Source organism: Echeneis naucrates, chromosome 22 (assembly GCF_900963305.1).
Source record: "Echeneis naucrates chromosome 22, fEcheNa1.1, whole genome shotgun sequence".
Classification (NCBI taxonomy): domain Eukaryota; kingdom Metazoa; phylum Chordata; class Actinopteri; order Carangiformes; family Echeneidae; genus Echeneis; species Echeneis naucrates.
In genome coordinates, this window is record NC_042532.1 from 7,846,481 (window position 1) to 7,871,757 (window position 25,277).

The window sequence follows — 25,277 nt, forward strand, 5'->3', positions numbered from 1 at the left end:
GGCGTGGCATAAAGACAGCTCGTTCTCCTCGCAGCAGCAGCAATGGTATCAATCAGCCGCACACTGCAAGAAATATCCATCCCAGTCAGTCATCATGGCTCGTCTCATATTTCACTCAAGAAACTGAGCAGTTTCTCCACCAAAATCGATATGCATGTTCGAGGATGAGCTGATGTTTCTTTGATGCTGATGCCTTGTGAGGTGGTTTAGTTTAAAGACCTCACCAGCTGTGAAAACAAATGGAATTGACTCACCCTCTGCACTTTTTTGTTTTTCGAATTTTCGATCGATTTTAAAGTGACACTTTAAAAATGTGCCAACACCGAGACTAGGGGTGTTGTGGTTTTTTTTTTTTCATTCTCTGTTATTTTTAAATTTCTTGCAGAGCGGAAGGATTCTTCTCCATCATGCGGCTCACAGACAGAAACTTGAAGCAGCCTCTAGCACACAATCTGCAGATCCCCTCAGCTTTGCGCCACCCTGTCGTGAAATCCAATACGTCTCCTTTCTCATGGATTTAGGATATCAACCTCTGCAACCCCCCCATCCCTACTCCTCATGCATGTTCGGGAACAGCCATCAAATCACCTCTCCCTTCCAGTAAAAAAAAATCCAAATAAAGATTTCTATATAAAAAGAGCATTGTAGGAAATAAAAGCTTCATACCTGTGCAAAATAGCCGGTGCTTGTTGTTGGCAAGCCACACAGGAGCCCATTGTAGAAGCTCGCCTTCTGCCTTCTGCAAAGGGCTCCAGACATCACGGCATTTATTTGAGCTCAAACTCTGTCACTGTTGACTTTAGCACAAAGCAAAGATTTCACTGCCCCGCTAGTTAAAAAAATGATGATTTTACAGAGATATCGATCAGTGTACTATAAAAAAATCAGCTTAGCATTATATGTCTAAAATGAATAGAACCAAATTTAATGTCTGTGTAAATTTACAGAGCTGCTGCGTCCTATTCAAAGTTTGCACTTGTGCAATTTGGTTTGTGTGTGTACTCTTCCTATATGTGGGCATAGCCTCCACTCTATTGTTTACTGGCTTTGTTTATTCGCAGATCACGCTGTTTAAAGTACGATCTGTAAAGAGGGTCTGGAGAATAAACGCACACTTTAGGCCCTACGTGTTCAGAAGGCGAAGGGGTGTTATTTGGTTATAAGCGTGAGCAGAAATGTCCCCAAACTCCCCTGGCCTTGGATTTGAGCTCAGCAGGGGGAAAACAGGCAGGAGAGAGCGGACAGAGGGAGGGAGGAGAGGGGGGGTATCTTTCATTTGGACGACTACTCGTCTATCTTATCTAACAAGAGGGGAGGGCCCAACTACTTTAAAAATAGGGAGTAGACAATGGACCCCCAGATTGTGAGGAGAGAAGTTAGAGCAGCGCATTGAGGCGGCTCTGTTCCCGAATCAGCCCCCTTTTCCACAAACCATTCTCCTGCGCTGCGGGACGCTGTTTTATGTGACAATGACACTTAATCTTCGTCAGTGATCTAAACTTTGCAGTGTGTGTGAGGTGAGGGGTGGGGGGGTGGGGGGTGGCAGGAGTGTGTGAACGACAGTCTGAATCATAACACATCTCACTGTATGTGTGTGGGAATTTAAATGGCTGCTTGAATACATTTCCAAACCGGCCGTACAGCTCCTCCTGCACTCTGGAAGTCAGCAGCTGCGTGTCGTCCAGCGTTCACGTTTTAGTGTTTTTAAACGACGTCGGTTCATGCAGAAAACAGTTATTTTTATTTGCAACATATTTGGAATAGGATTTATTTTTCTAATGTCGCCTTCCTTCTGTCCGCGCTGTTTCTCCTGGAGGGGACTTCTTGATCACAGCAGTCTAACAATTTAACATTAAAGAGCGGCTGATTTGTTGGATTGGATACTTATTTTAACCAATAAATTTCCAGGAATATTTTCCAAATATTTTTTTTTAGGATTAATTAGGTTGTGATTGCTTTGTTTGTTTACCTTTTCTTAATAACAAACTGAGAGCATTGTGCTCCGTTGTCATGCAAAGCTATTAATCCCTGCTGAAAATACACGCGTCTTATTATAACAGTACAGCGATCCGAATGAGCCATAGAATTAAAAATAAACATTAAAAATCACGATGATGATAATTATTAAAATGAAAATATTTCTTTGGACTGATATAGAATGCATTATATAAATATTTTCCTTATTTCTAACCTGCTGTATTATTTAAATCTATCTATCTATATATCTATATATCGATATATAGCTTTGTTTTTAAAATAGAATTTTGAAATAATAATAACAAGCATTTAATGTGCAATATATCTGCTTAATAAATTTTATTCTTCAGTAAATGAAAGTTCTCCCTCACTGAATAAACCATCTAATGGTGAGAGGCTCCCTTTTTCTAAACCGGCCTCTTGCCACAGTTGCATAATAATAATGATAGCAATAATAATAATAAGTCAAACATCATATTCAGAAAACAAAACCAATAACACTTTAATATAGATTCTGTTCTTGTCACTACAAGAATACACATATACAAGCCATAAATAGGAATCACACAAATGATTGAAGAAATCCTGCGATGCATTTAAATTCATTTAGGAATCCAGTGATGCAGATGGAGGCTATTTTACAGCAAGTTTTTGTTTGTCTTTGGGTCCATTCCTGAAGCCGACTTCTGAACAGGTTGCGTCACATTATCGTTACTTTGAATTATTATTATCATTATTATTATTGTTATTATCATTATTATTATTATTATTATTATCAACATCCTTTCTCGAAATAATAAGGCTACTAACAAACTCGACAACTAAAACGGTGGGAAACGTCAAAAATATCTGAAATACATAATGTACACAAACTCTATATTTTTTTTTACAAATGTACAAATTGAAGGGAAAGAAAGTCCACATCGGGAGGAGGGGTGCAGAGTTTATGAGGAGTTCATGATCGGCCTGGAATAGACGCCTTGGTAGTAAGTTGTGTCAGCTATGGATGAAGAATCCAGGCCGGCTTTCCCAGCCATGGGGCCCATGGAAAGGGCCCCGGCCATGGGGGAGCCGTAGCCGGAGTAGTGCATCACCTGCTCGTAAGTCTTTAGGTCCATTTTGTGATGCTGCTGCTCCGAGGACATGAGGTTATTGATGGAGAAGGGGTGATTAAAGGAGTAGTGGTGCTCCGGCTTCAGGTGCGCTTCGTGCGCCAGGACCGAGTGATGCTGGGACATGAGGTGCTGCCCCTGGGACACCGGGGAGGCGGCGGCGTGCTCCGGGCTCAGGGCCTGGCCCGTCTTCATGTCCGACAGGGACCTTTTGTGGTCGCTGGAGGAGGAGTTGGAGTGCGGGGACTCGTTGCCGTTGCAGCTCTCGGAGCTGCTGTTGGAGGAGCCGCCGTCGCCTCCCTTGCGCCCGGCATCCTTCATGGCCATCTTTTTCTCGCACTTGAAGCGCTTCTGCCTCCTCAGGTAGCAGCCGTTCTCAAACATGTTCCCGGAGTCTGGGTGCAGAGTCCAAAAAGAGCCCTTGCCGGGTTTATCCGGCGATCTGGGCACTTTGAGGAAACAGTCATTGAAGGACAAAGAGTGGCGGATGGAGTTCTGCCAGCGCTGCTGGTTCTGTCGGTAAAAAGGGAACAGGTCCATTATCCACTGGTAGATCTCGGCCAGTGTCAGCATCTTACTGGGAGACTGCTGAATGGCCATGGTGATGAGGGAAATGTAGGAATAGGGGGGCTTGGCGTGCGTGTAGCTCCTGCGGTAGGTCTTGGGGTCTCTGGACCTGTTGATGTTAGACTGTCCGTATATGGGGCTCATGGCGTTCATGGTGTTGTAAGATGTCAGGGCGTTCATGGAGGCGGGCTGTGCCGTCATGGGGCTCATACTGGGGCTCAGCGCTGCACTCATGGCCGTCATGCCCGCGCCCATGCCGTTCATGGCTCCGGTGCCCGGTGACATGCCGGTCATGGAGGGGCTCATGCCGGTGTTGACGTATGACATGTTCATGGAGTTGGCCGTCATGTTGGCCGTGGTGCTCATGCCGGACATGCTCATGTAGGTATTCATAGAGTTCATTCCCAGGCCCGCGTTCATGTTGCCAACCGAGGTGTAACACTGTCAGGGAGGGAGAGAGGGACTGATCAGTGTCATCTGGCACAACCAGCACAGTCAGGAATCAAATACACACAGCAGGTTCACTTTTACTGTTACAATTGTTTATGTTAATAATTCACCAATATATTATAACACCTAATCTAAAGGTGCATTTGCTGAAGCTTGGATTGATGTTAAAGGCTTTTTTTCTGCTGCTGCTCTGGTGTGAATCGGTTTGAGAATCCGTGTTAAAGCAAGTCAATGAAATGAGACAATCCGTTAAAAAATGTAGCAGGCTGATCAAAGTGTTGACGCGCACACGCTGTGACTGGGCTCACAGCGACTGCAACACAAATATTTGAATCAATCTCCACAAAATCAAACAGCTCGGCTGTTTGTTGAGTGGAAACATGACCAAAAAAAATAATAATCTGATTCAGTAAAGATATGTATAGACTTCTCAAATTATAATCCGGAGTGAAAAGTTTCTCTCCCCCCTCCCCGAACATGTCAAGCAACTTTGTTAGGATAGTGCGCTGCGTGGAGATGGGGGAGGATTTGGAGGCGCCTCAAGTCAATATTTGATCACAAAGTTAATATTATCTCAGGGCTAATATTGAGTTGTATAAAATGGGATCGGCTTTAGACGGGAAAAAATATATATTTAAGGTACCCACCTCGGGCTCTCCGTAGTAGGTGCTCCAGTCGGTGTGTTCGTGTCCTTCCATTTTAACTGCTCCAAGCATCATGGAGGACTTTTACAAAGCGTCTCCCAGCAGAGGAAAAGCCAAAAGTCTCTCTTATAGCAGGTGACTGGGGACCACTGAGTGTGTTTGGGTCGTCGGTGTGTCCCTTCGTCGAGGGCTGGCGCATGTGTGTCTTATGGAGCCAGCCTTGAAACGCGTCTGTCAGTGACTGGAGTTCAAATGACGCTCCGTGCTGCCTGTTAACGCTGTGATATAGCTCTGTGCGCCAGGCAAGCCTCCAATCCCTACTTCTACGCCTTGGGCCCTATTTGAATAATCTCCTCGCACCTAGATGTGAGACTCCTCAAGCTTCCCCCCACCCCCCCACCACACACACACACACACACACATATATACACACCCACCCACCTCCATACACCACCCAACCCCTCCTCTCCCTCCCTACACCATCACCCCAGTTGTACACCTGCGCTGACTGAAAAGAACAGTTTCATATGAAAAGCTTCATTATAAACTGATCTTATTGTATTTTGGCTCCGGCTAAAAAGGAGGGGGGGGGGGGGGCTATAAAAGGAATGTTTGGCGCTCTTCCCCCGTGTGCTTTTCATTACTCACATCCTCAATAAGCACAACCTGCTGATTCCACTTCAACTCAGCTGCAATCATGATCCATTTTATTGCATTCAGAGAATTTATAGCCCAAGCCTATTTTATGTATATATAACTTCATTATTCTGCACCAACAACAACCCTGTGATGCTCATAAAGACACATCCACATTGAAAAATAAAAGCAGGGTCATTCTGCTGTGGTCAACACACATCCAGATGTTTATTATAGTAAAAGCACGGTGTTTATAAAAGCTGCGGTGTGAGGCAGCAGGCTGATCGTTGATCTGGGGCCTGCATGACAGCACGTGTTGTAGTAGCCTGTAATGAGCTCCATTCAGACGGCTGATGCTTCAACACTGTCTGTAAATTAGGATAATATTCTGGAGATGCCAAGAAGCCATTACGAAACTTCACTTCGTCCCAGATGTTTGAATATTAGGCTCTAATATGTTTTTTAAAGCTCCCGTATTACTGTTAAAGTTAGTAGGTTTTCTTCAGATGATCTGACCAAAATGATCGTAAAGGTGAGATTTATTTGTGTTTTCCTGAGCTGGATGAGCACGATAGACTTTGTAAATGTTTTAATTAGTGCTGGATGCGACAGATGCAGCTTCACAGCGCCCTCTCTCGGTTATTGCCTCAAACTGGCCTTACTGTTTGTGTCACACACACACACACACACACAAACACACACACAAATTATTTGACATTCAACTTCGGGGAGACATTTTAAAAGCGATGGAATTTATGATTGTGCTCTTTGAATTTCTGACTCTTATTAGATGCAAAATAAGGTGCGCGAGCCGCAGCAAACATCCGCGCACAGAGGATTTTATAGAGCTGGATAAATGTCAGTGGTGGCAGGCCAGTGTGCAACGGGCTGTTTTTGTTTTTATTTTTATTTATTTATTTATTTATTTTTATTTAATACTCAAAGTTGATTTCTGTGCACATTGACAGTGTGAGAAGGGGGAGGCCTCCCCTGCCTGTCTGTACAGTATTTGTATGACACAAACATCAAGGTGAGGCTGCAGTCCGGCGCCAGCCACGTGTCACTAGTTGTACATCTATTTGACTGCATATTTACGCAAGAGCATAACTATCAGTATAGAGCCCCATTAGTAAAGGCGAGTAAACCTGTCGTGTTGACGAGGGACTAACAGAGTCTGCTTAACTTGGAAATGAGATCATGAGAAAACGCTGCGTGTGTGTTTGAGGACTGGGGATTGCACCGGTGGAGCTGGAGATGCTGCTCAAATCTGCGCTTTCGCGGCTTCGCTCGTTTTTATTGGGATATTTATCATTGTATAAAAATTCTGAATAAAAAAAAAACTCTTAAAAATACCCATTCAATGTTTATTTATGATTTTTTTTTTCCATCTTTCACAGCCGTATGTAATTGTTGGCAGAGCAGTGTCTAGGTGTCCTAGTGATGATGATGATGGAGGTCTTTATTTAAATTAAGGATGAACTGATTATACTTATGCATTAAGCTTTAAAAAATTAAACATTTTTGAATGCAGGAAGTTTCACACAATGACAAGCAGAAGCCAATGTGTTAAACAAGCAATTCAATTTTTTCTATATATATATATATATATATATATATATATATATATATATATATATATAGCTAGGAGACTTCTACACATTGTAGTGACCAAATGACTGTCATTGTGTGTGAATGTAAATGGACTGTCCCTGAAGTGACATCAAATATATGTGTGTGGGTGTTTGAAAACATGAGCATTTCATTTGGGTTTTCCAACAGATGGACACAAACCCTCAGACCTCTGAAATGGTCCTTGAACCGTGTGACATTGTGTTCCTGAATCCGACATGTTGCTAATTCTGCAGTTAATCATCAACCTGCTGGACTCCTGACAATGGTGAAGGTCACATTTTGGATTTAGTTAAAACAAAAACTTCAGCTTGCTCCATTCGCTCTCTCACCCTATTTTGTGTGTACTTCATGCAATGGTGTAGTGTGTACTCGTGCACATGCAAAAACCAGTATTGTCTCTCATGGAGGTAGAATAAATTGGGCAAACATTTTCACCATCTCTGCTGGGCTACAGAAGGACATCAGTCTGTGTCAGTCAGATAACATCTACACTGGGTCACATCCACCAGAGCTGAAACAGTGCTCCCTGTAACTCCTGCCATTTTTTAATTATCTCATGGTTCAGTAAATCTAAAATTACAGAAGAAAATGTGTGTGCTTAGAACACAAGCACATTAAAAATGTAAAGAGTGTGGCCATTAAGAGATGATATTTAAAAATAAAAAAAAAGGGTATTTGTAATTATAATATGCCATTAAATTACACAATTTCTTTCCTAGAAAAACAAAATCTACTTTGCAGCGTTACATTTCCTTTAACCAGTCACAGTGTTGGTGGCCCCTGAGTCATTATGATTGGATGGCAAATAAAGACTGAAATATTACATGTCCCTCTTCATTGTATTATGATGAGGTTAAAACTTATTGTGTTGAAGCTGTTTTCCTTAGCTTTTATTTTTAATGATAAGGGTATCATTTAGTGAAAAATTATTCTTGACTTAAAATCATCCTATAATTAAATAATATTTACAAGCCATTTGCGTTGTACTGACGGAGTGCAAACCCCCAGCCAACTGCAGGTATTTATTAACTTCTGCTTCTCCTCAGTCCATTTTAATCTGTGGTATCTAATGTAAGAAATCAGTTTATTCTATATAGTTCATAACATGAACTGGGGCTCTGTGGATTTTAAATGTGCAACACAAACGGCAGTAGTCTTTATGGTCGGTCGCTCTGTTCTCAGCTCATGCTTTCACAACTGCATGCATTCAAAGATTAAAAAGCACAGAATTGGATTTGCTTGTTTTCAGAAGGATGAGTCACAAACAGTTTGTTCTTATGCCGCTGACATGTCTTCAATGATGGCGCCTCCTAAATCTCTACTCCCCTCGTTGATTAGCATCCATGATGATCAGTGCTACTTTTCACACATGCAGGTGCCGTTCCTTTACTGGTTATGATAAGGGCAAACACTAGGTGTTGAAAGTTTAATCAGTCATTTCAAGAAGTGAAACGCAAGAACACCTGCATGAACAAGGCCCTAAAATGACACCACAAAGCCTAGTTTGGTGGCACAGATGCTGTTGGGTGTCTGGGAGGTTTTATTTTTGGTGCAGGGCAGGGGGATGGAAACAGGGTCCTGTCTGCTTTGTGAGAGAAAGGCGGATCTCTTCGAACATTCCTTCAAACACCCAGGAGTTGTTGGCAGGAATGTGTTAACTTAAAGTTTCAACTTTCAAAGTAAGCCTTTTTTTCCTTCCCCTGAAATTGAAAGATTCACCTAAGAATGCCACTTTTTTGTGCTTTTGTATCTTTCTGAATACATCAAGTCACACAAAAAAAGGGGGCAAAAGGTTAAGCATGTAATTCATCAAAATAAAATTAATAACGAGAGAGTATTCCTCTTCGAAAGTGCTGGAAAAAAAATGTTTGCTGCCAACTTGCCTGTGGTGACAGTAAACATTCCAGAGCCAGGCTGGAGTTTGGACTTGCCATTATCTGCCACAGCTGTGACAACGCCTGTTGGCTGCAGGTTTGTGGCTGGCCACACTGTGTTTACCTGGAAATGAATCTGAAAAGCGGCTGGACTGGGAAGGCACACAACCCAGCTAAATAAAAACTGAGAGTGGTCATTGCAGCTAGATGCAGTGGGAGGGAGTCCAAAGTTATTGCACTGGCCCCAGTGGGTCAGGGCGCAAACACAGGCGTAAACGCACTAAGGATATCCTCAAATATGCACCTTTTGATATTGAGAGGAATGTGGCGAGAATGCCATTCGATATGTTTCATGTTGACTGTATCCAAGGCACTGCAGATTCGGTACTTGTCATGTTAAACGAGCCTGTGTTGACTGCTGCCCTTCATTTATCAAACAAGGTGACAGTTGATCTATAGGACCACAGGAGTAGAGGGAAAAGGTGATCCGCAGATCATATGACGCCAAACGATGTATATGATTGAATCTTCTACTGTCAGATGAAAATATTCCTTTTACTTTGCTGATATTAATGTAGGGACTGCTCTATGAAGAGCTATTGTAGCTAATTGCTTCATTAACTGGCTGGCCCATTTTATATACAAAAGCTGCAATTAACATGGTTCAAATCTATTTATTAACCTCTTATTAACATTAAGAGCTACTTGTAAGTTATTTGAGCATGAATATATATTAATGTTTGGCCAACACTGTAAACCGCCAAACAAGTCAAAATGTATAAAGCAGCTTGTTGCAACATACGAGCATGTTGAAGGCAGCTTACTGGAAAGAGGATGCCGGTGTTGATGTGCATTTAACTCTCTACAGTATCAGATTTAAAGCTGTAGACAAGCTTAAAGAACAGAGTTCATGTGCAGTATGTAATCCATTTTATCTACTGTATCCCAGCTTACATCCCATGGTTTCTTGCAATTCCTGTCTGAACTTTCTAAGCAACATTGATGTGGTGTGTATTAGAGCCAAAAGATTTAATATCACCAAATCAGCACATTGTTATTCATTAGTGGACCAACTGCAGAGTCAATACACATTTAATCACAGACTGAAGGCAATTAAAACGGGAGGAGGGCCAGTAGTGCTATGTTAATTAAAGTGCCTGCCTCCCATGGGAAGCTCTGTGTTTAAATATCACGACAATGAAGCCTATGCCATAATCCATGATGAGCTATTGCCGTTTTACCGTATTACACTCGGCCGCCTTGCTGTCACTTCCCCGTCGCTACAGACAAGGGGGCAAACCTAGGCAGATGATTAAATGGTGGTGTATCAGACACCATCTCTCTAATCCTAAGTGACTCCAGAGACATGGGCATAAAGATGCTTACGTCCTTTCCTTGACAGTTATATTAATTGATCAGTGATTCTGATATGTTCTGATTCAGATTTGAATACATTCAGTATTATGAAATAATCTAGTCTTTCATACGATATCTTTTCCTGATCATCACATATCTTAGTGAGGTCCTCTTGAAGAACCACACACGCATCTCCATTCTATATCTGAGAGAGGCTTTTGGTCCATTTCTTTTTTCCATCAGTCACTCGGTGGGTGAGTGAGTGAGTGAGTGAGGTTCATATCTGCTGCCGTCTTATCTGTATTCTAGGCTGATGGGGAAATTCAAGTTTGACTGCTGACCCGAACGCCTCTCAGGCAACTGGCCAGAGCTGCACTTTCATCATTCTCATGCTTCAAAGCACCATACAACAAAATCGCACTCTCTCTTGAGCAAAGCCACGCTGCTGGCATATCTAAAATCCCTGAGTCTGAATATGCTATCTCGGTTTTGTATGCATGAGGACAGAAATTAAAAGCTGATAGGGGAAAATGTTTTATCTGGTCTACATTAGAGCAGGGCATATCTTCTACCTTCTACCAGGCAGTTGTCTCCTTCCTGTAAGGGCTGAGGGCCCATCCATATGCAGATGGCTAATTTGTAGTGTTTACAGAGGAGCACAGAGGGGGCCGACAACTCATGAAGAGGGTTGAAAAGGGGCTGCCTACGTGTCACCCCAGAAGCCTGGTGGTAAAGCCGCCCCACCAGAGCAACAACATAAGTGTCCAATCTGTGTTTGCTTACCCGTGGACACCGATGGCTGAGTCCTGGCCTGGGGCCCGTAAATTGTGCCTTTTTTACAGGCCCCGACAGCTAACAGGCTATTGGGAACAGGGGCCCAATGACACAGCCACTCAACAGATTAGCACCTCATCAGCCTCCTGCAGCTTCGAACAAATACGGTCCCTGCCTCTTTTAAGAGACAATAGGACCGCCACTGCTAAACAACCCCCCGCCAAGACAGCCCCCACCCTCCTCCAGCCACAAAACTTCCTGGTCTGCTCTTTCTCTGGGCCACAGCTGCATCAAGAGGTCCTTCCCCAGTCCCTGAGCCCACCCCGACCCCAATTGGCAAGATGTGTGTATTTCAGGTGAGCAAATATTGCCACTTGCCTGAGAGTTCAATGGCCAGTCTTTTCAGGGCAGAGGTAGGGGGGTTGCGTATTGCGCCTGCCTGCTTTGCAACAGGGATACATGTGGCCTCACACAGCAACCGGTCCACAGGATGGGTCAGGGGAATTCTCCAGGCACAGCTGGAGTCAGCAAATCAAACATACCCATACAGCTCATCTGCATTTTCCCAGACGAGGATCCATTTCTAGCTTTCATTTCCTTTCTCCACAGCATTTACAACAAAAGAACGACACAGATGTGACCTTTTTCTGCAATACACAGTCGAAAAATCTGACTTCAAACTCTTGTTGTTTAAAACGTTACTTGTAATTTCTTCAGGTAATATTCCTTGCAAATGGACACACACAACTCCCATGATTCAGTCTGGTGTTGCACACACAGAGGCACTGGAAGTTGAGCTTGGCAACCACTCATTGTGGTTTCATCTCCAATATACACATTTAAGGTGTAAATGCCCTCTGCAGTTACCTGGGCCTTAATGCAGAACAGCAGATAGGGAAAATACATTGCGTATTGAGATTGTATTAGAGTTTGAAGATAGTTTCTTGGGGAATTTGCCGTTTGTCAAGGACACAGGAAGCCAAAGTTAAATAATGTGTGTGTGGTGTGTAATGGTTAGTTAGTCAGAGAGCACTGAACTGATAAGGTTCAGGCTTTTGTTCTTTTAGTGTTGGAATGCTACATGAGAAATGGTCTGCTCTTAATTCCAGTCAGCACTTGGAGAAAATGAAGTGTAATACTCATCAATTGAATCTCTATTTGTCATGTCATGTCTATTTGTCAGTCATGACCGACAGACAGCACTGTGAGGATGAACCACCGGCTGAATGCCACACCAGCAAACCATAGCTAAAGGGAGCAGGATCAGCTTAGGTAAAGGCTACAGGCCCGTGGATGCAGCCAGCTGTGTATTGGGTCACAAGTTGATGTGTCAGTGTGGCCTGAGGATCACCTTGATCCCAGCTGGAAATCAAACAGAGGTGTGGATAACCATGTCCTGGGAGGCCTTCTCTGCCAGCACAGTGAAATGGAACTGGCCCAGAAGGCAAACAAGATCTCTCCCCATCTCTCTCCCAAGCCCAGGCCAACCTTGTCGGGGTGATGGGTTTTTCTGTTGTTGTGTTTGTTTGCTTGTTTGGTCTGGAGCCCATGGATACCCAGCATGGAGTAAAGAGGAAAAGCAGAGGAATGGAGAACGTGTTGGAAAAAACAGAGGACGTGCTGGACGAGGATACGTGTCACACAGACCACCCCTTGAGGTGACGAGAGAAGTGCAGAGAAGCTACCAGGCAAAGCTGCTCAACAAATATACACAGACCGCAGGATCAGGGCAACAAAGACACATCGCAGCCTCTGGTCCTCCAGCAGATGTTGTTCCTGACACATCTGACAGCAAAGTTTTAATTCGTTTAAATTACAAATCATCCTCACAGATATTTTACAGTTCACAAAGTAAATGGCTTTGACCCAGCCGCTCATGGATCCACTTTTCGTGTATTTACGCAGGTAATAGATAAATGAGATGAATGATAGCACTTTGAAACCTGATAATAACATTTGTGGCATGCTAGTTTTGCGCTAAACATTTATTTTTTTTTTTTTTTTTTTCACGTCGGGAAAAGCGAAAACATTGCACCAGACCTTCAGATTGAGGAACTGGCACAGTCTCCCTCACAATGTTAGTGATTCGACCTGCACAGAGTGACACCTCCTGGCAGCACACAGAACTCCATGAAGGCTGTGAAAGAATTGTCCCAACATTAACATATAGTGTTTATCAAGTATGTATGACGACTTCGAGCATATGAACCTCTTTGTTTTTTCCTCTTCTGATAATATTTTCTTTTCCTTGTAGTAATAATTAATAATTAATAATAATTAATAGTTAATATAAGCTTGCCATCAGAGAGCACTCATCTTTGAAATGGAAACCACAATAAGATTTTTTTTTTTTTTTTTTTAAATTTTCATTCCTGCAACGTTCCCACAGCATACTGTATGCTTTCATTTATACAGAGATAGTCTACTTTAAATATTAATTTCTGTCTGGTCAAAATTTTCGCGACAAAAATGGATTCATCCGAAGATGCATTTAATTTCTATCTAGATAGGAATTGTCTCACACAAAATGTGCCGGAGCTTACAAGTTTCTGTAACACATCTGATATTTTACACATGTATAGACAAATTTTATCTCTTCAGCAGATGAATGTGAAAACCAAACTAGCAAACGGATTTTTGACTGTTAAAATGATAGATATTTTTGAGAGGAACGATACTGCAAACTAGCAATTTAAATCTTTTAATAAAAGGCACAAACCATCAAAACCTCACACTCCCATCCAACCAGAGGAGGGAGACATTGCACCTTATTTCCTTTTCTGTAAATTACTGAAGATACAGCTCTTTTCACATTGTGTCCTAAAATGCTGGCTACCACAAGCTACTCTGAAATATGTTACGGGGGAACTTTAGTTTTCTTTAGTTCAGGATCACCTCAGTGAACTCTTGCAGGGCTGCTGTGTTTGTGCGCACTGCGACTGTAAATGTCTCTGGGGTTAATGGGGGTCATCTGGCCTGCTAAGAAGGACCACATGTTGAAATCATCCCAACTGACAGACATAGCAAAGCTGTATTGAGTATCTTAAAGAGAAAAAGTATCTTCAACTTCACATCAGCAGCTGTTAGGAGATAGTGCTATGATGAGGCTTGCCATGATTGCTCACAGTGGTCAGCTGGTATCTAAGTAAGTGCAGTGAATACTGGTGAAGGAATGAAGGAGAGGACACTTCAAAGCCCTCACTAAATTAATGACAGCTGTCTATCCCCTGTAGTTTATGGTGAACTCTACCTTCAGACAATACGCCCATTCAGAAGTGCAGTCCAGGAATAAGACATTTTATTCATGTCTGGAGTTGAACACACGTTTGATATTTGAAGGGATTCTATGATAGCATTTATCCTGAGCGATTTCAAAGTCTTCCACAAACCCCCACATCACCACCACCCTCTTTAACTATGTCATTACTCCCTTGTGGTGAGCGACTGGCTCGGCAAAGTGCTCGGTGTGGCGCAACAATCACATCCAGCTGCTGAGAATGGGATCTGACATGTGAAACCACTACACACGCACACACACTCACCCACACATCATGATGCAACATACACAAAACTACAAGTCAGGGCTGCTTGTGCAGGCATGCATGCCTGCTAAGGCACTGAAACACGGAATCTGTTAAAGTCGGGGGCACGAACAGGAACAATGATTTAATTCTTAGTTAAGAGGTGGGTTTTTATTCCATTGGTATGAACTGAAATATACAAAACACTGACACCTGCCAATCCAGCGGCAACAAAGACTGGGGAAGGACAACAGGAAACAGGAACGTACTCCCAAAACACACCAATAAAGCAAACTACAAAACTGTAGCAATATAAACTCCCCATGTGACCCAAACTGCAATTACACTTAATTTCTACTGTGTCTACAGTCTAGACAAAAAATGGGCTGTCAGAATCATCTCAACAAAACAATGAAGAAGAAAATGGAAATGGAATATTTTGTTCTATGTTAAAACCTAGCTTCGCCACCTGTTGCAATGCAACACTTGGAATACTTAGCAACAAAAACACATACTTCAAAATTGGAGTCAGATTCAAAAATACTGGAAAATACAGAAAAGGGTACGGAGAAACATGATGCTCCAACATACAGTCCATTGCTGACTTTAACCTGCTGAACACAGGTATTGGCTCCATTGTTGCATTTAAGTTTAGGCTTAAGGTCTTAATACATTTAAAAATGTTAATTAAGGACAATAGTTTAAAGACATTGAAATGTTCTTTTGGACTTTTCTGGTCAGGGCCAATTTTTTTCTTTCTCCAGGAATCTGGTGATAAAACTCACACACTATTAGCTGCCACTAAAGACATCATACACATGGCACTTTAAAAAGCATGCTGGGACGTGTGACCCAGCAGTCAATAGTGTGTGAGCGGCATCATTTGCTCTTTGGCAGTTTCCACCTAGACTGGACACTCAAAAGCTGTTTGCTCTCCTTAGCAGCGAATAGTGTTTCTATTCAGTTGCTATGATCAACGGCATGATAGTGCAAAAACCTACCACAATTACTAAATTCATCAAAAAAATATACAAATACACATGACAGTTCCAGTTTCATGTTAAAGGACAGTCTGACAAACAGTCTGGAAATGAGAAGAGAGTCAAGTGTTTTTTGATTTTCAGGCTGTAAATCCCTTGTGAAAAGTGCCCTTTACTCCTGGGGTAAGATCCCTCCCTGATCGCCTCTCTCGTATACACAACAGAGCCAAACTATTACTCAAAATTAATGAGAATTTAACTGGATTTTTAAGTTCACCTTGAGTATTTTGGCTTGTGATTGTTCTTGAGTAAAGGTCCATGGAATGTTTTGACCTTGTGCAAAAAGGAGGGGAGAAGACTCTTCTCTCAATCTCTTAATGCGTTTTCATGGCACGCATCTCTGCCTGCCTGCTACTCGTAGCAAAGTATCATGCTATGATTTCTGTCAGGGTTTTCCCCACTTTTAAAGCCTCTGGAGAGTAATTCTCCATCTGATCGGCTTTTCTCTGTTTCCACAACAAACAGTCTTGGAGGGAAAATCCAATGCTCCCAAAGCTTCATGCAAAAAGTCCCTTTGACAATCTTTGTCCTTCAGACATGTGGTGTAGGAAGTCCCTTGTGCCACTAGGGGTCTTCTTCCATGTCGTCCAGGTTGGGAGCCATGATGAAGTGTTTGGGGTAAACAAGGCTGTGCTCATCTGCATACTCCTCCCACCGTGCGTCGTCACTCTCGTGGGTGATGTAGCGCTCACCTCGCCGTGTCTCGAACTCTCTAAGATCCAGCCATGTCTGATAGTCCTGAGGAAGACAGACATGAACTGTTAAATTCAGGCGGTACATTGTCCCCTTTGCTTTTATTACTACACAGGATGTATGTGCAGATTTTCAGCTCCATGTTGGATATGATCACTGAGATCATCACTGAGAGCACCGACTGAAAAAATTGGATGTTCTCTTACTCCTGTTATTGTTTGTTTTTGTTTTTTTTACATTTTGGAAAATAGTGTTCAGAATTTTGAAACTACTGTTCCCATAATCCTTTGGGGGCAGGGCATGCATAAGTAAGACAATGGGCTACACCTGGGTGACTGTTTTACCATGAATCACATAGAATTAGCTGTTTGCTCTGTAACCACTGTTTCATGGAAAATGAGTATTTGAACATGATTATCTTTACACAAGATAATATTATCTTTTATTTTGTTATCTTGTTATCTGAAACTAACAGCATGTGTTCAGGCCAGTGTTGTCAGATTTGGCTCAGTGATGAACTGTGAAGATGCAATTTATGCCAGAAACTCTCAATTGAAACGGCCATCAACCAAAAAAACCCAAATGTGTCACCTGTAGCCAGGGATGGCTGAGACACTTGTCCACGCTGTACCTCTTCCTCATTTTGACCTGGAGAAGATTGTTGATCAGATCTGTGGCTGTGGGGAGGAATGGATCATGTGCATATTGTCAATAAACTGATCTTGTATAATTTCATATCAACATAATACAAGGACGCTTTATTTGTTCACAGGAAAAGATAAAAGGTCAGCAGTCTCCAACAACAAGAGAGGTTACTGTAGTTGGCTTACTACACATTAGCATCAGCACCTTCATCAGTTATCTCACCTTGTACTAATGTCTTAGTCTATGTGGGAGGAGCTGCAATTTGGGCAGTTTGGGAGATTTGAAAGTGATTCATCTCAACTGTAGACAAAGAGTCAGAAAAAAGGCCAAGACCCAGACGTGTAGGTGGGGAGGAAGAGTACTGAGTCTGGGTATCAGTTTGACACCAATTTCCAGGTGCAGCCAGACCACTGAGCATTTACAACAGTGGAGGACATACTGACTGCCAGATTAGACTGAGCGACAGGAAAATTACCTTCTGTAGAGATATCCTTCCAGGGTGTTGGTGGGTACATGAAGGCAGCATTCTGGATCTGATCGTTAATTTCCTCGTCCTCATTAAAAGGGAATGTCCCGCTCAAGCTGACATACACAATGACTCCCACTGACCACATGTCTAAGGAGCGGTTGTAGCCTTTACTGCGCAGCACCTCTGGAGCCAGATAAGCCGGGGTGCCAACCACAGACCGCCGGAATGACTTCTCACCAATGATACGGGCAAAGCCAAAGTCGCACAGCTTCACCTGGATAAAGTCAGAAGAACATTGTTATTATACACATGTGCAGACAACACAGAATTGTACAGATATGCACTTTTTTTTACCTGAGGAAAGGGCTCAGCTGAGGCCAGTAGTACATTCTCAGGCTTCAAGTCACAGTGAACTATGTTTTTGAAGTGCAGATGTCTCAAGGCTACCAAGATCTGATGTAACAACAAAAAAAAAAAGCTTTAAGATCAAGATTTAACTCAAAAAATCCTCGAGCTAAATGTTTTGTCCATCAGTGTCTAAATATTTTAATATATGTAACATATGGTATAAGCAGAGAAATGTTTACCTAATCCATACAGTAGAATTTATGGTGCTGCCATGCAGAATAATCTCTGCAGTGTAAGCATGCTAAGGCCTCTAAATACTTGCATCTTGACCAATACCTTTGCATAAAGATATATGATCTCATCTCATCATCCCATCTATATTCATAAATGCTGGCTTAAGCTTGCGCTGCACATGCCTGCCTCTGGCCCTGTACCAGAACCGCAGCACGCCTGGCTCGCCTATCCTGACCCTGGCTTTGACAGAAGTCTTCCTGGCCACATCAGAGCCAGGCCCGCTGCAGCTAATGGAGCTCTTGTTAATTGTCCTGCTCCTGTTTGGGTCCCGGGATCCACAGAGGCCCCGGGGCCTGCTGCTCTTCTAATCATCCCACAAAGCCACCAGTGCAATGCAGGCTGTAATCCACAGTCAGGGAGGAGGTCGTGAAGCCATGCAGACCGATTCCATAAACAATCCCCCTCACCCACCCCTGAATCCTGACACAAAGACACACACACCCACACAATCAGCTCACCACAAGAATAAACAGGCCCTGGAACTGAAACAGTCATTCATAGTGGACCAACACACCCCAAAGAAAAGAAAAGTCCAGGGAGAGAGTGAAAGAAAATAAAGGAAAGTGAATGTCCAAAATGGAAAAATGGGAAGAGGAAGTGAATAACAGAGAAAGTGTATAAAAGTGACAGTGACACCTGCACTGTATCTAATCGTTGAACAGTTTATATGACCAAGACCTGCTTCCTTCGGTGAAAGTCAGCATGACCAAGACAAGCAGATTTCTGCAAAACACACACACCTGTGTTACAAGGAACTTGGTGATCCTCTCAGGAAGTTTGCTCTTCTCACTGGACAGGATCATCTCCAGCATGTCACCGTGCAGCTTCTCCATGACAACAAAGACCCGCTCTGGCGTCTCAAACATACACTCCAAGTTGACGATACCTGGGTGGTGCAGATTCTGAAGAAAAGCAGATAATGACAAGTTGAAATTTCTTGCTTTCATGGAGACAAAGTGAAATCTCACAGTATTTACCATCCATGGTGACACCTTAAGATGCCATTACCTGTAATATGGCCACTTCATTTCTCAGCTGGCTCTCCTGCTTGGTAGGAAATCTCATCTTGTCAATAACTTTGATGGCCACATCTCTGCCGCTCTTTCTGTGTTTGCCTAGAATATGAGAGGACATGTTAAAACCAATATCCCACAAATTTAAATGTGTTCACTTTCCTATATAATATGGCAGTACCACGACAAAAGGGAACCATACCTCCATACACAATGCCGAACTGGCCCGACCCCAGCACCTCATCAGAAAATATTTGGTACACTGATGCAATGTCCTGGAAAGAGATTTTGCACCCTTACTTCATTATAGCATTTTGTTTGGACTTGTGAAAACATTCAGTCAACTTTCCATGTTGTCATTGGCACGCAGTAGCAGTTACATCACCGAAAGCATGGCTAAACTGTTATTACCCTGACATATTTTCTGGAATTACCAAATATTTAGCTTCATTCAATGCAGAAGTGGAACTAAGGCAAAAATCCCTTGACCCAAAAAAAAAAAAAAACAAGTCTATGGCTTCCTCATTTTTGCAACATAAAAAGCTTCCACTGGAGGTTTCAAAATAAAAGACAGGGTAGGATACCATTACTGATGTGACTTTAATAGCACATGAATGCATTCATATGCAGGCTCTGCTGGGAAATTGTGCAACAGTGTCACAGAAAAAAAGAAGCCCTGCTCACCACATTCTCCTGGATCTGGCAGTTGGACACGGATATGCTGATGGACAGCTCTTCTGAAAGGGAAAACAAACGATGTTTCAACATTCAACAACTCTGAAAAGCACCACTTTACCGGTGCATAAAGCAGTCAGTCCTAAAGCCATTTTATTCAGATGTACATTGCTAACATTCTTTTTTTTTTTTTCTTCACAACAACCTTCCTTCATATCGCAGCTGCATGCAATAAGTCAAAGCCCCACATTATGAAGCATTTTATTACACAATAAATTGGCAAAAAATTGATTTGGTAAGTTATGTGTGACTGAATGGTGCAAGTATGCATTCAATTTCATAACTTAAAAAAAAAAAAAACGGCAGCAGGAACTAATTCTGCTCAATGAATAGAAAAGCATGTACATAATACGTACACGATAACGTGATCGTTGAGCTAATGCAAAAACACAAAATTTGAACCCTGGAAAAAATGCTCATTATTGACTGAGAGGACCACATATATTACACCTACATCTGCCGACTCAGTATTGATAGCAAGCAAGGGTTGATCTAACTGTACGAGTGAATGAAGGCCTACAGAGCATATGCAGTTTTACAGGCTGTGCTGTCATTTCACAACGCACAAGTAGTTTCAAAAGTGACTTTTTTTTTTGTTTGTTTGTTTCAGGTACACAGCTTATTGTGACTGCCCCATTTTCTAATGTCATGCACATATTTAACATCCTCTGCTAATGACTCAACGACATGTGGACCTTCCATCTATGAATCAGTCTGTAACCATAGAACCTGTCTGATTGGAGATAAAAACCCTTCTGTCCCAAGAGAGGCTCAGTTTCTGCACCGTCATGTCAGGTCGTTTTTCACTACTGTCAAACAGAGACCTACTTCAGGGCCTCATTTCCTTTCTTCTGTAAGAGACAAACGCAGGGCTTTCCCTTCTTAATGAAAGGTGAAAGTACAGCCTTCACCATCACAGTGGCAAACCTTCAACACAAAGCTCTTTTCGTTTGTTGTGACTCTGGTAGGTGCTTCAGACTCATGCTAAGGCAGGAAAAACCCAGTAATATCAAGACTGAAAAGAGAAATGCAACTGAACCAAACGCATTCCGCACTGTTGTCCACTACGAATATAATTTGTCATGTCATTGGCACCACTTTTTATACAATATAATATTACTTCATTCTTTGATGATCATTTTTAGCCTTAAAAAAAAAACAACTATAATAATTACATGTGACAATTTACTTCCTTTTGTGAATGGCAATGTACAATTAGTTTTCTTAATTCATAGAAATAATATTTATTATGTTAGTCATATTTATTCAGTATTTCACCCAGAGTCAGACTGATGCTGAGAGCTGATATATTCTACTTACTGTGATCTTTGCCCTGTCCAGTCGCACTAGCCACACTAGGTTGGGGGGTGACGGGCATCAGGGCCTGTCTGATGGCCTTCTCCCAGCCCTGGGCTACCTCCATGCCGACTCCCGAGGCAGCCAGAGCGGGGCTGTGGTAGTGACTGCCGTTGTTCTCGCCTACATAGTAAACCATTGTCGCTGTGATAATCTCGAAGCAGTGAGGGTTGCTGCCCTGAGCCAGGTTACTGAAGTCTCTGGACTGTTCCACCTGGAGGATCTCGGACAGAGGGATTTCCTGTGAGGGGGGAGTGGACAGAGATAAGTAAGATCCAGAGAGAGGAATTTGTTTTTCTTTCTTCCTCTGAATACACTACACCTGAGAGATAAGCCTGGAAGGAAAGCACTTGTCAGCAAAACAAAAACACAGCACACAGCTGTAAGACTAAAGCAGCAGAAGCAAACACACTTAGTCACAGACATGCTGTTGTGCGGATGTGTATTATACAGCTTGTAACTTGAAAACACAAAGAAGATCATAAAATACCCCAATAAATAAAAATAACATGAAAAACCTCAATAAAAATTCATCTAAATCACTAAAATAAAAATAAGATGGATATGAAATAACATAATATAAACCCTCACTTTACCAAGCAGACAAGTTTCTTTGTTGCTTCCCAAAAAGCAAAAAGTTGGTGATTTGAACATTAAAGCAACTTTATCAGCAACAACACTGTTTAAAATGTTGACTATCTCATTTTTTTAATCAGAGCAGAAAAAATGTTCACCTTAAAATTCAGTGCTCAACATCCACAATACCACAACAGAAACAATGTTAACACTCACACACAGCGTCTCCTCAATCAACTGCTGGTTGCAGATTCAATAATCAGAGTTTTGACTTTCCCCTTCCCTCTTCTCTCTCTCTGAGTAGCACATAGAGTGTGGACAGTTGCTGCACACTTTAAAAGTCCCCCCCTACCCTTCAAACTGAACGTCAAATCAAAGAGAGGAGGGAGGGTCAAAAATTAAAAAACACAGAATTTCTAGCCAATGGGGGCTCTCAGAGGCACACGCTGTCCCCTCTGCGTGGCTCACCACAGAGTATCAGATGAAGTGCTGGTGGTTAGCGAGGCCAGGTCACGTGAGCGGGGCCCTGTGGCGGCCCAAGCTCTCTGGTTGCCTGATTACAAGGCAGGGCCAGCCAGAGGCCCCATCTGAGCACGAGCCACTGGCGCTACTGCTAGCCACTGAAACGAAAGCCACAGCAACTGCCGTTCTTCTATGGGGTAATGTGTGAGTTGGTGTGGGTGGGCGGGTGCAATGTTTGATTGTGACAGGACTCAATCTGGCAGAGACAGAGAGAAGCCCCCTCACCCCATAAAAGGTTTTTTCAGAGAAGCCACAAGTACAGGGGTCTCATCTTCAAACGAGGAGCATTATGGCTTCCAAATGCTGAAAATGGCTGCCATGCCTGGCGAGCAAGCCACCACACGACCACCACAAATCAGATTGGAGGTATAAAGAGAAGGGGAGGACAGTGGCCACACACTGATGAGCAGCATCAGAGACTTGAATCTTTAGAGAAATTAAAGGAAAATGCCCGAGACAGGCGATTCCCCACATCCACAGCGAGCATATGGAGAATTTGTGGTCTGTGAAAAGAAACCCCTGAAAGGACCTTTTTCTACTGTATGTACAGGAAGTCATCTTAAGTTATCATTCATGGATAAAAAGAATCAAATGCTCTGAGGCAACAAGAGTGGAGCAAAGCAAGAAAAGAAGGCATTTACAGCTAGCTTTAAATTAGCCTCGTGACAGTCTTAGTTGATAATAAAGAACCACATAAAGCTCCCTGTAAACACACCCTGAGGAGTCAGTCCTCACCGAAGTCTGCTCTCCAAGGCTTTGGTGGCAGAGAATAATTTGGAGAGAAGAATGAGGGACTGAAACTTTTTTCAGGCTTGTTTCGCTACCAGTATGACAGGGACATGGTAAGAAAGAAGAAAAGAAGTACTGTAGAGACAGCTGCTTACAAAACCACCCCTTCAACACACCACACACACACACACACACGTTCTCAAAATGAACGTGCTGGCTCTTGCCCTGGAAACTCTCCTACATCCTACACACTGTCCCACTGCAGCACAGCTCTGACCACAGTTCAAGGAGGTGTTAGTCTCAGAGCATACAGAGCCATATGAACAATAAAGCGATTTCAGCCCCCCCAACCCCCATCGTGCACACACATACACACAAACAACCACCAAAACACATGTGGAAGTCTTTACCTTGCAGGCTGTAGGTCCCTCCCTCAGTCGTCAGTGTGTAATTACTGTGCTATTAAGCCCCTGCGGCAGTCTAATGACTGACTACGGCCCTGGCACTGAGTGGCTAGTGTCACACACTCTCCACAACTGATTCTCCCCGTCCAAATAACAGTGTTTCATTCACTCACAGCCTCTGCTGACTTTGAGCTACGCTCATACAAAATATGTATGACACAGTTTGGTGGGAAAGAAAGCTAGATTTTTACATCACTCTATTTTAATACACTTCTCTAAAAGCACTTTCTTTCACATGAGGAGCCCTGTAGTCAAAATTTTCACACTCTTCAAAACCCCTTGAAATGTCCCGTCTAGCCTGATACAGAGCAGCTAAACATAGTGACTGCAAGTGACTCGGCCCTTTCACTTCGTGCAGGGTGAAAAACCACAGGGGAAATTTCAGTGAGGCAAATTGACCTTATGAGTTGCAACACCACAGCCCTTCAGACTAAGTCACACAGATTATACTGCTTTGATTTGATCTTTACACCTCTCAGTGTCACAGAAAGTATAATGTGGATACAAGAAAGTATTGAATGGGAAGACTTCAGTCTCTCTGTAGGAGTTGTGGTGCAGCATGAAGAGTTCGATGACCTTATTGCAATGAGCTAAGCACTGAATCAAACTCTTTTTAACGAGTGTTACTGTGTTTCACCTTGAAGACATGAGATGATTTTCCAAGTACAAAGCAGAGATGACAATTTTATGCTCACTTTGTAGAACTTGGCACCTGTGTCGTTCTGGAAGAGACTCAGGCTCTTGCTGTCCAGCCTCCAGTAATGTCTCTTCCGCTGTTTAATGGGAAAACAAACAACAAGTTAGTCTAAGAGGCACAATATTGCCAGTATTGCAGTAGTTAAAAAAAAAAGTCTCTCAAGCAAAATACTTTCTGTGCTGTGCTGCAGCACATGCACAGTTTTCCCGAACATACAGGTTAATCACAGCCCTTTCCAGACTGCCCCCCCCCTCTGCTCAGCTTTGGGGGGTCATTCTTACCAGGTTGTCCCTGCTCGTGTAGTGAACCATCCAGCCCTCCTTCACTACAGTGGAGCTCCGCCTCTTGGTGTGTTTGATGGACTGGACCACCCGCATCAGAGGTATGTTGCTGCTAGTGGAAGGACTGGAGACACACAAATGAAAATAAGATTTTCTCGATTGCTGTTACGGTTTAGTCACCAATTCAGAGCTCAATATAACGAAACAGCAACTGATTACATTTTAACTGACTTGCAGGCAGTTAATGAAATCTTTCATATTTGTAGCCTGTGCCTTGTAGGTCTTTCCTGACAGAAGTCCTGCACAGGAAATGGTGCATTTTATGTTTGTAGTAGTGGTAACACTGCTGCTGTAGAATAAACACAGGAATTGGGCAGTTAGACCTGGTGGCTTAAAATGTGGCCACAATGTTTCTGATTTGACTCAGGATGGTAACCTTCGCTGCATATCACTCTCATGTCTACTTTTTGCTGTCACTCCTTGCTGAACTCGTATATGAAAAGAGAACTGGGTAGCTGACGTGAGCAGTGACAGCTATCACAGCTTCAGTAAACAGTGCCACCTACAGAGATTTATGCGTCAACAGAAAATGTTTAAGACCAGTAATGAAATCAGCCTCCTTATACCTAATTGTCTTGATGGGCTCTTCATCCTTCTCTCTATCCAAGAAGGGAGAATCCATATCGAACATCCTCTCATCTGGTGTTGACGGTTCTTCTGGGTCGTCCAGTCCTCTGCCTCCATCCATATCACTACTGTCCACCTCCATGGGATCCATGGTAGTGTCTGAATCTGGGCCTGGACTGGCTGGCTCTGTGCATGTATAGTAAATATGCAAATATTTGAAATCATAAATTAAGAGATCTCTCATT

General features: G+C 42.8%; 2 protein-coding genes across 3 annotated transcripts in view; both read right to left on the reverse strand.

Moving 5' to 3' along the window:
• Positions 1-2,438: 2,438 nt before the first annotated feature.
• On the reverse strand, positions 2,439-5,053 carry foxa2 (forkhead box A2). The gene is made up of 2 exons (XM_029493908.1): positions 4,754-5,053; positions 2,439-4,097 (listed from the first exon to the last, which is right to left on the reverse strand). Exons 1-2 carry the CDS (start codon positions 4,823-4,825, stop codon positions 2,922-2,924), a joined length of 1,248 nt encoding a protein of 415 aa, XP_029349768.1. The 5' UTR covers positions 4,826-5,053; the 3' UTR covers positions 2,439-2,921.
• Positions 5,054-14,356: 9,303 nt separating this feature from the next.
• prkd3 (protein kinase D3) overlaps positions 14,357-25,277 on the reverse strand; it is a 34,805-nt gene continuing 23,884 nt past the window's right edge. For both annotated transcript variants that reach the window (XM_029494164.1, XM_029494163.1), the window contains exons 8-19: positions 25,032-25,218; positions 24,406-24,529; positions 24,123-24,200; positions 21,101-21,377; positions 19,730-19,782; positions 19,248-19,320; positions 19,041-19,147; positions 18,773-18,934; positions 17,745-17,843; positions 17,397-17,664; positions 16,868-16,953; positions 14,357-16,321 (exon numbers count right to left, since the gene is read on the reverse strand). In XM_029494164.1, coding sequence (XP_029350024.1) covers positions 16,148-16,321; positions 16,868-16,953; positions 17,397-17,664; positions 17,745-17,843; positions 18,773-18,934; positions 19,041-19,147; positions 19,248-19,320; positions 19,730-19,782; positions 21,101-21,377; positions 24,123-24,200; positions 24,406-24,529; positions 25,032-25,218 — 1,688 coding nt within the window. In that variant the 3' untranslated portion in view covers positions 14,357-16,147. The remainder of the gene's footprint in view (positions 16,322-16,867; positions 16,954-17,396; positions 17,665-17,744; positions 17,844-18,772; positions 18,935-19,040; positions 19,148-19,247; positions 19,321-19,729; positions 19,783-21,100; positions 21,378-24,122; positions 24,201-24,405; positions 24,530-25,031; positions 25,219-25,277) is intronic.

Bases quoted from the DNA above. Each gene is read 5' to 3' on its own strand.
- foxa2 (XM_029493908.1), bottom strand. From the start codon at position 4,825: ATGATGCTTGGAGCAGTTAAAATGGAAGGACACGAACACACCGACTGG. The intron at 4,098-4,753 runs GTGGGTACCTTA...CCTCCCTGACAG, and splicing joins CCTACTACGGAGAGCCCGAG to TGTTACACCTCGGTTGGCAA.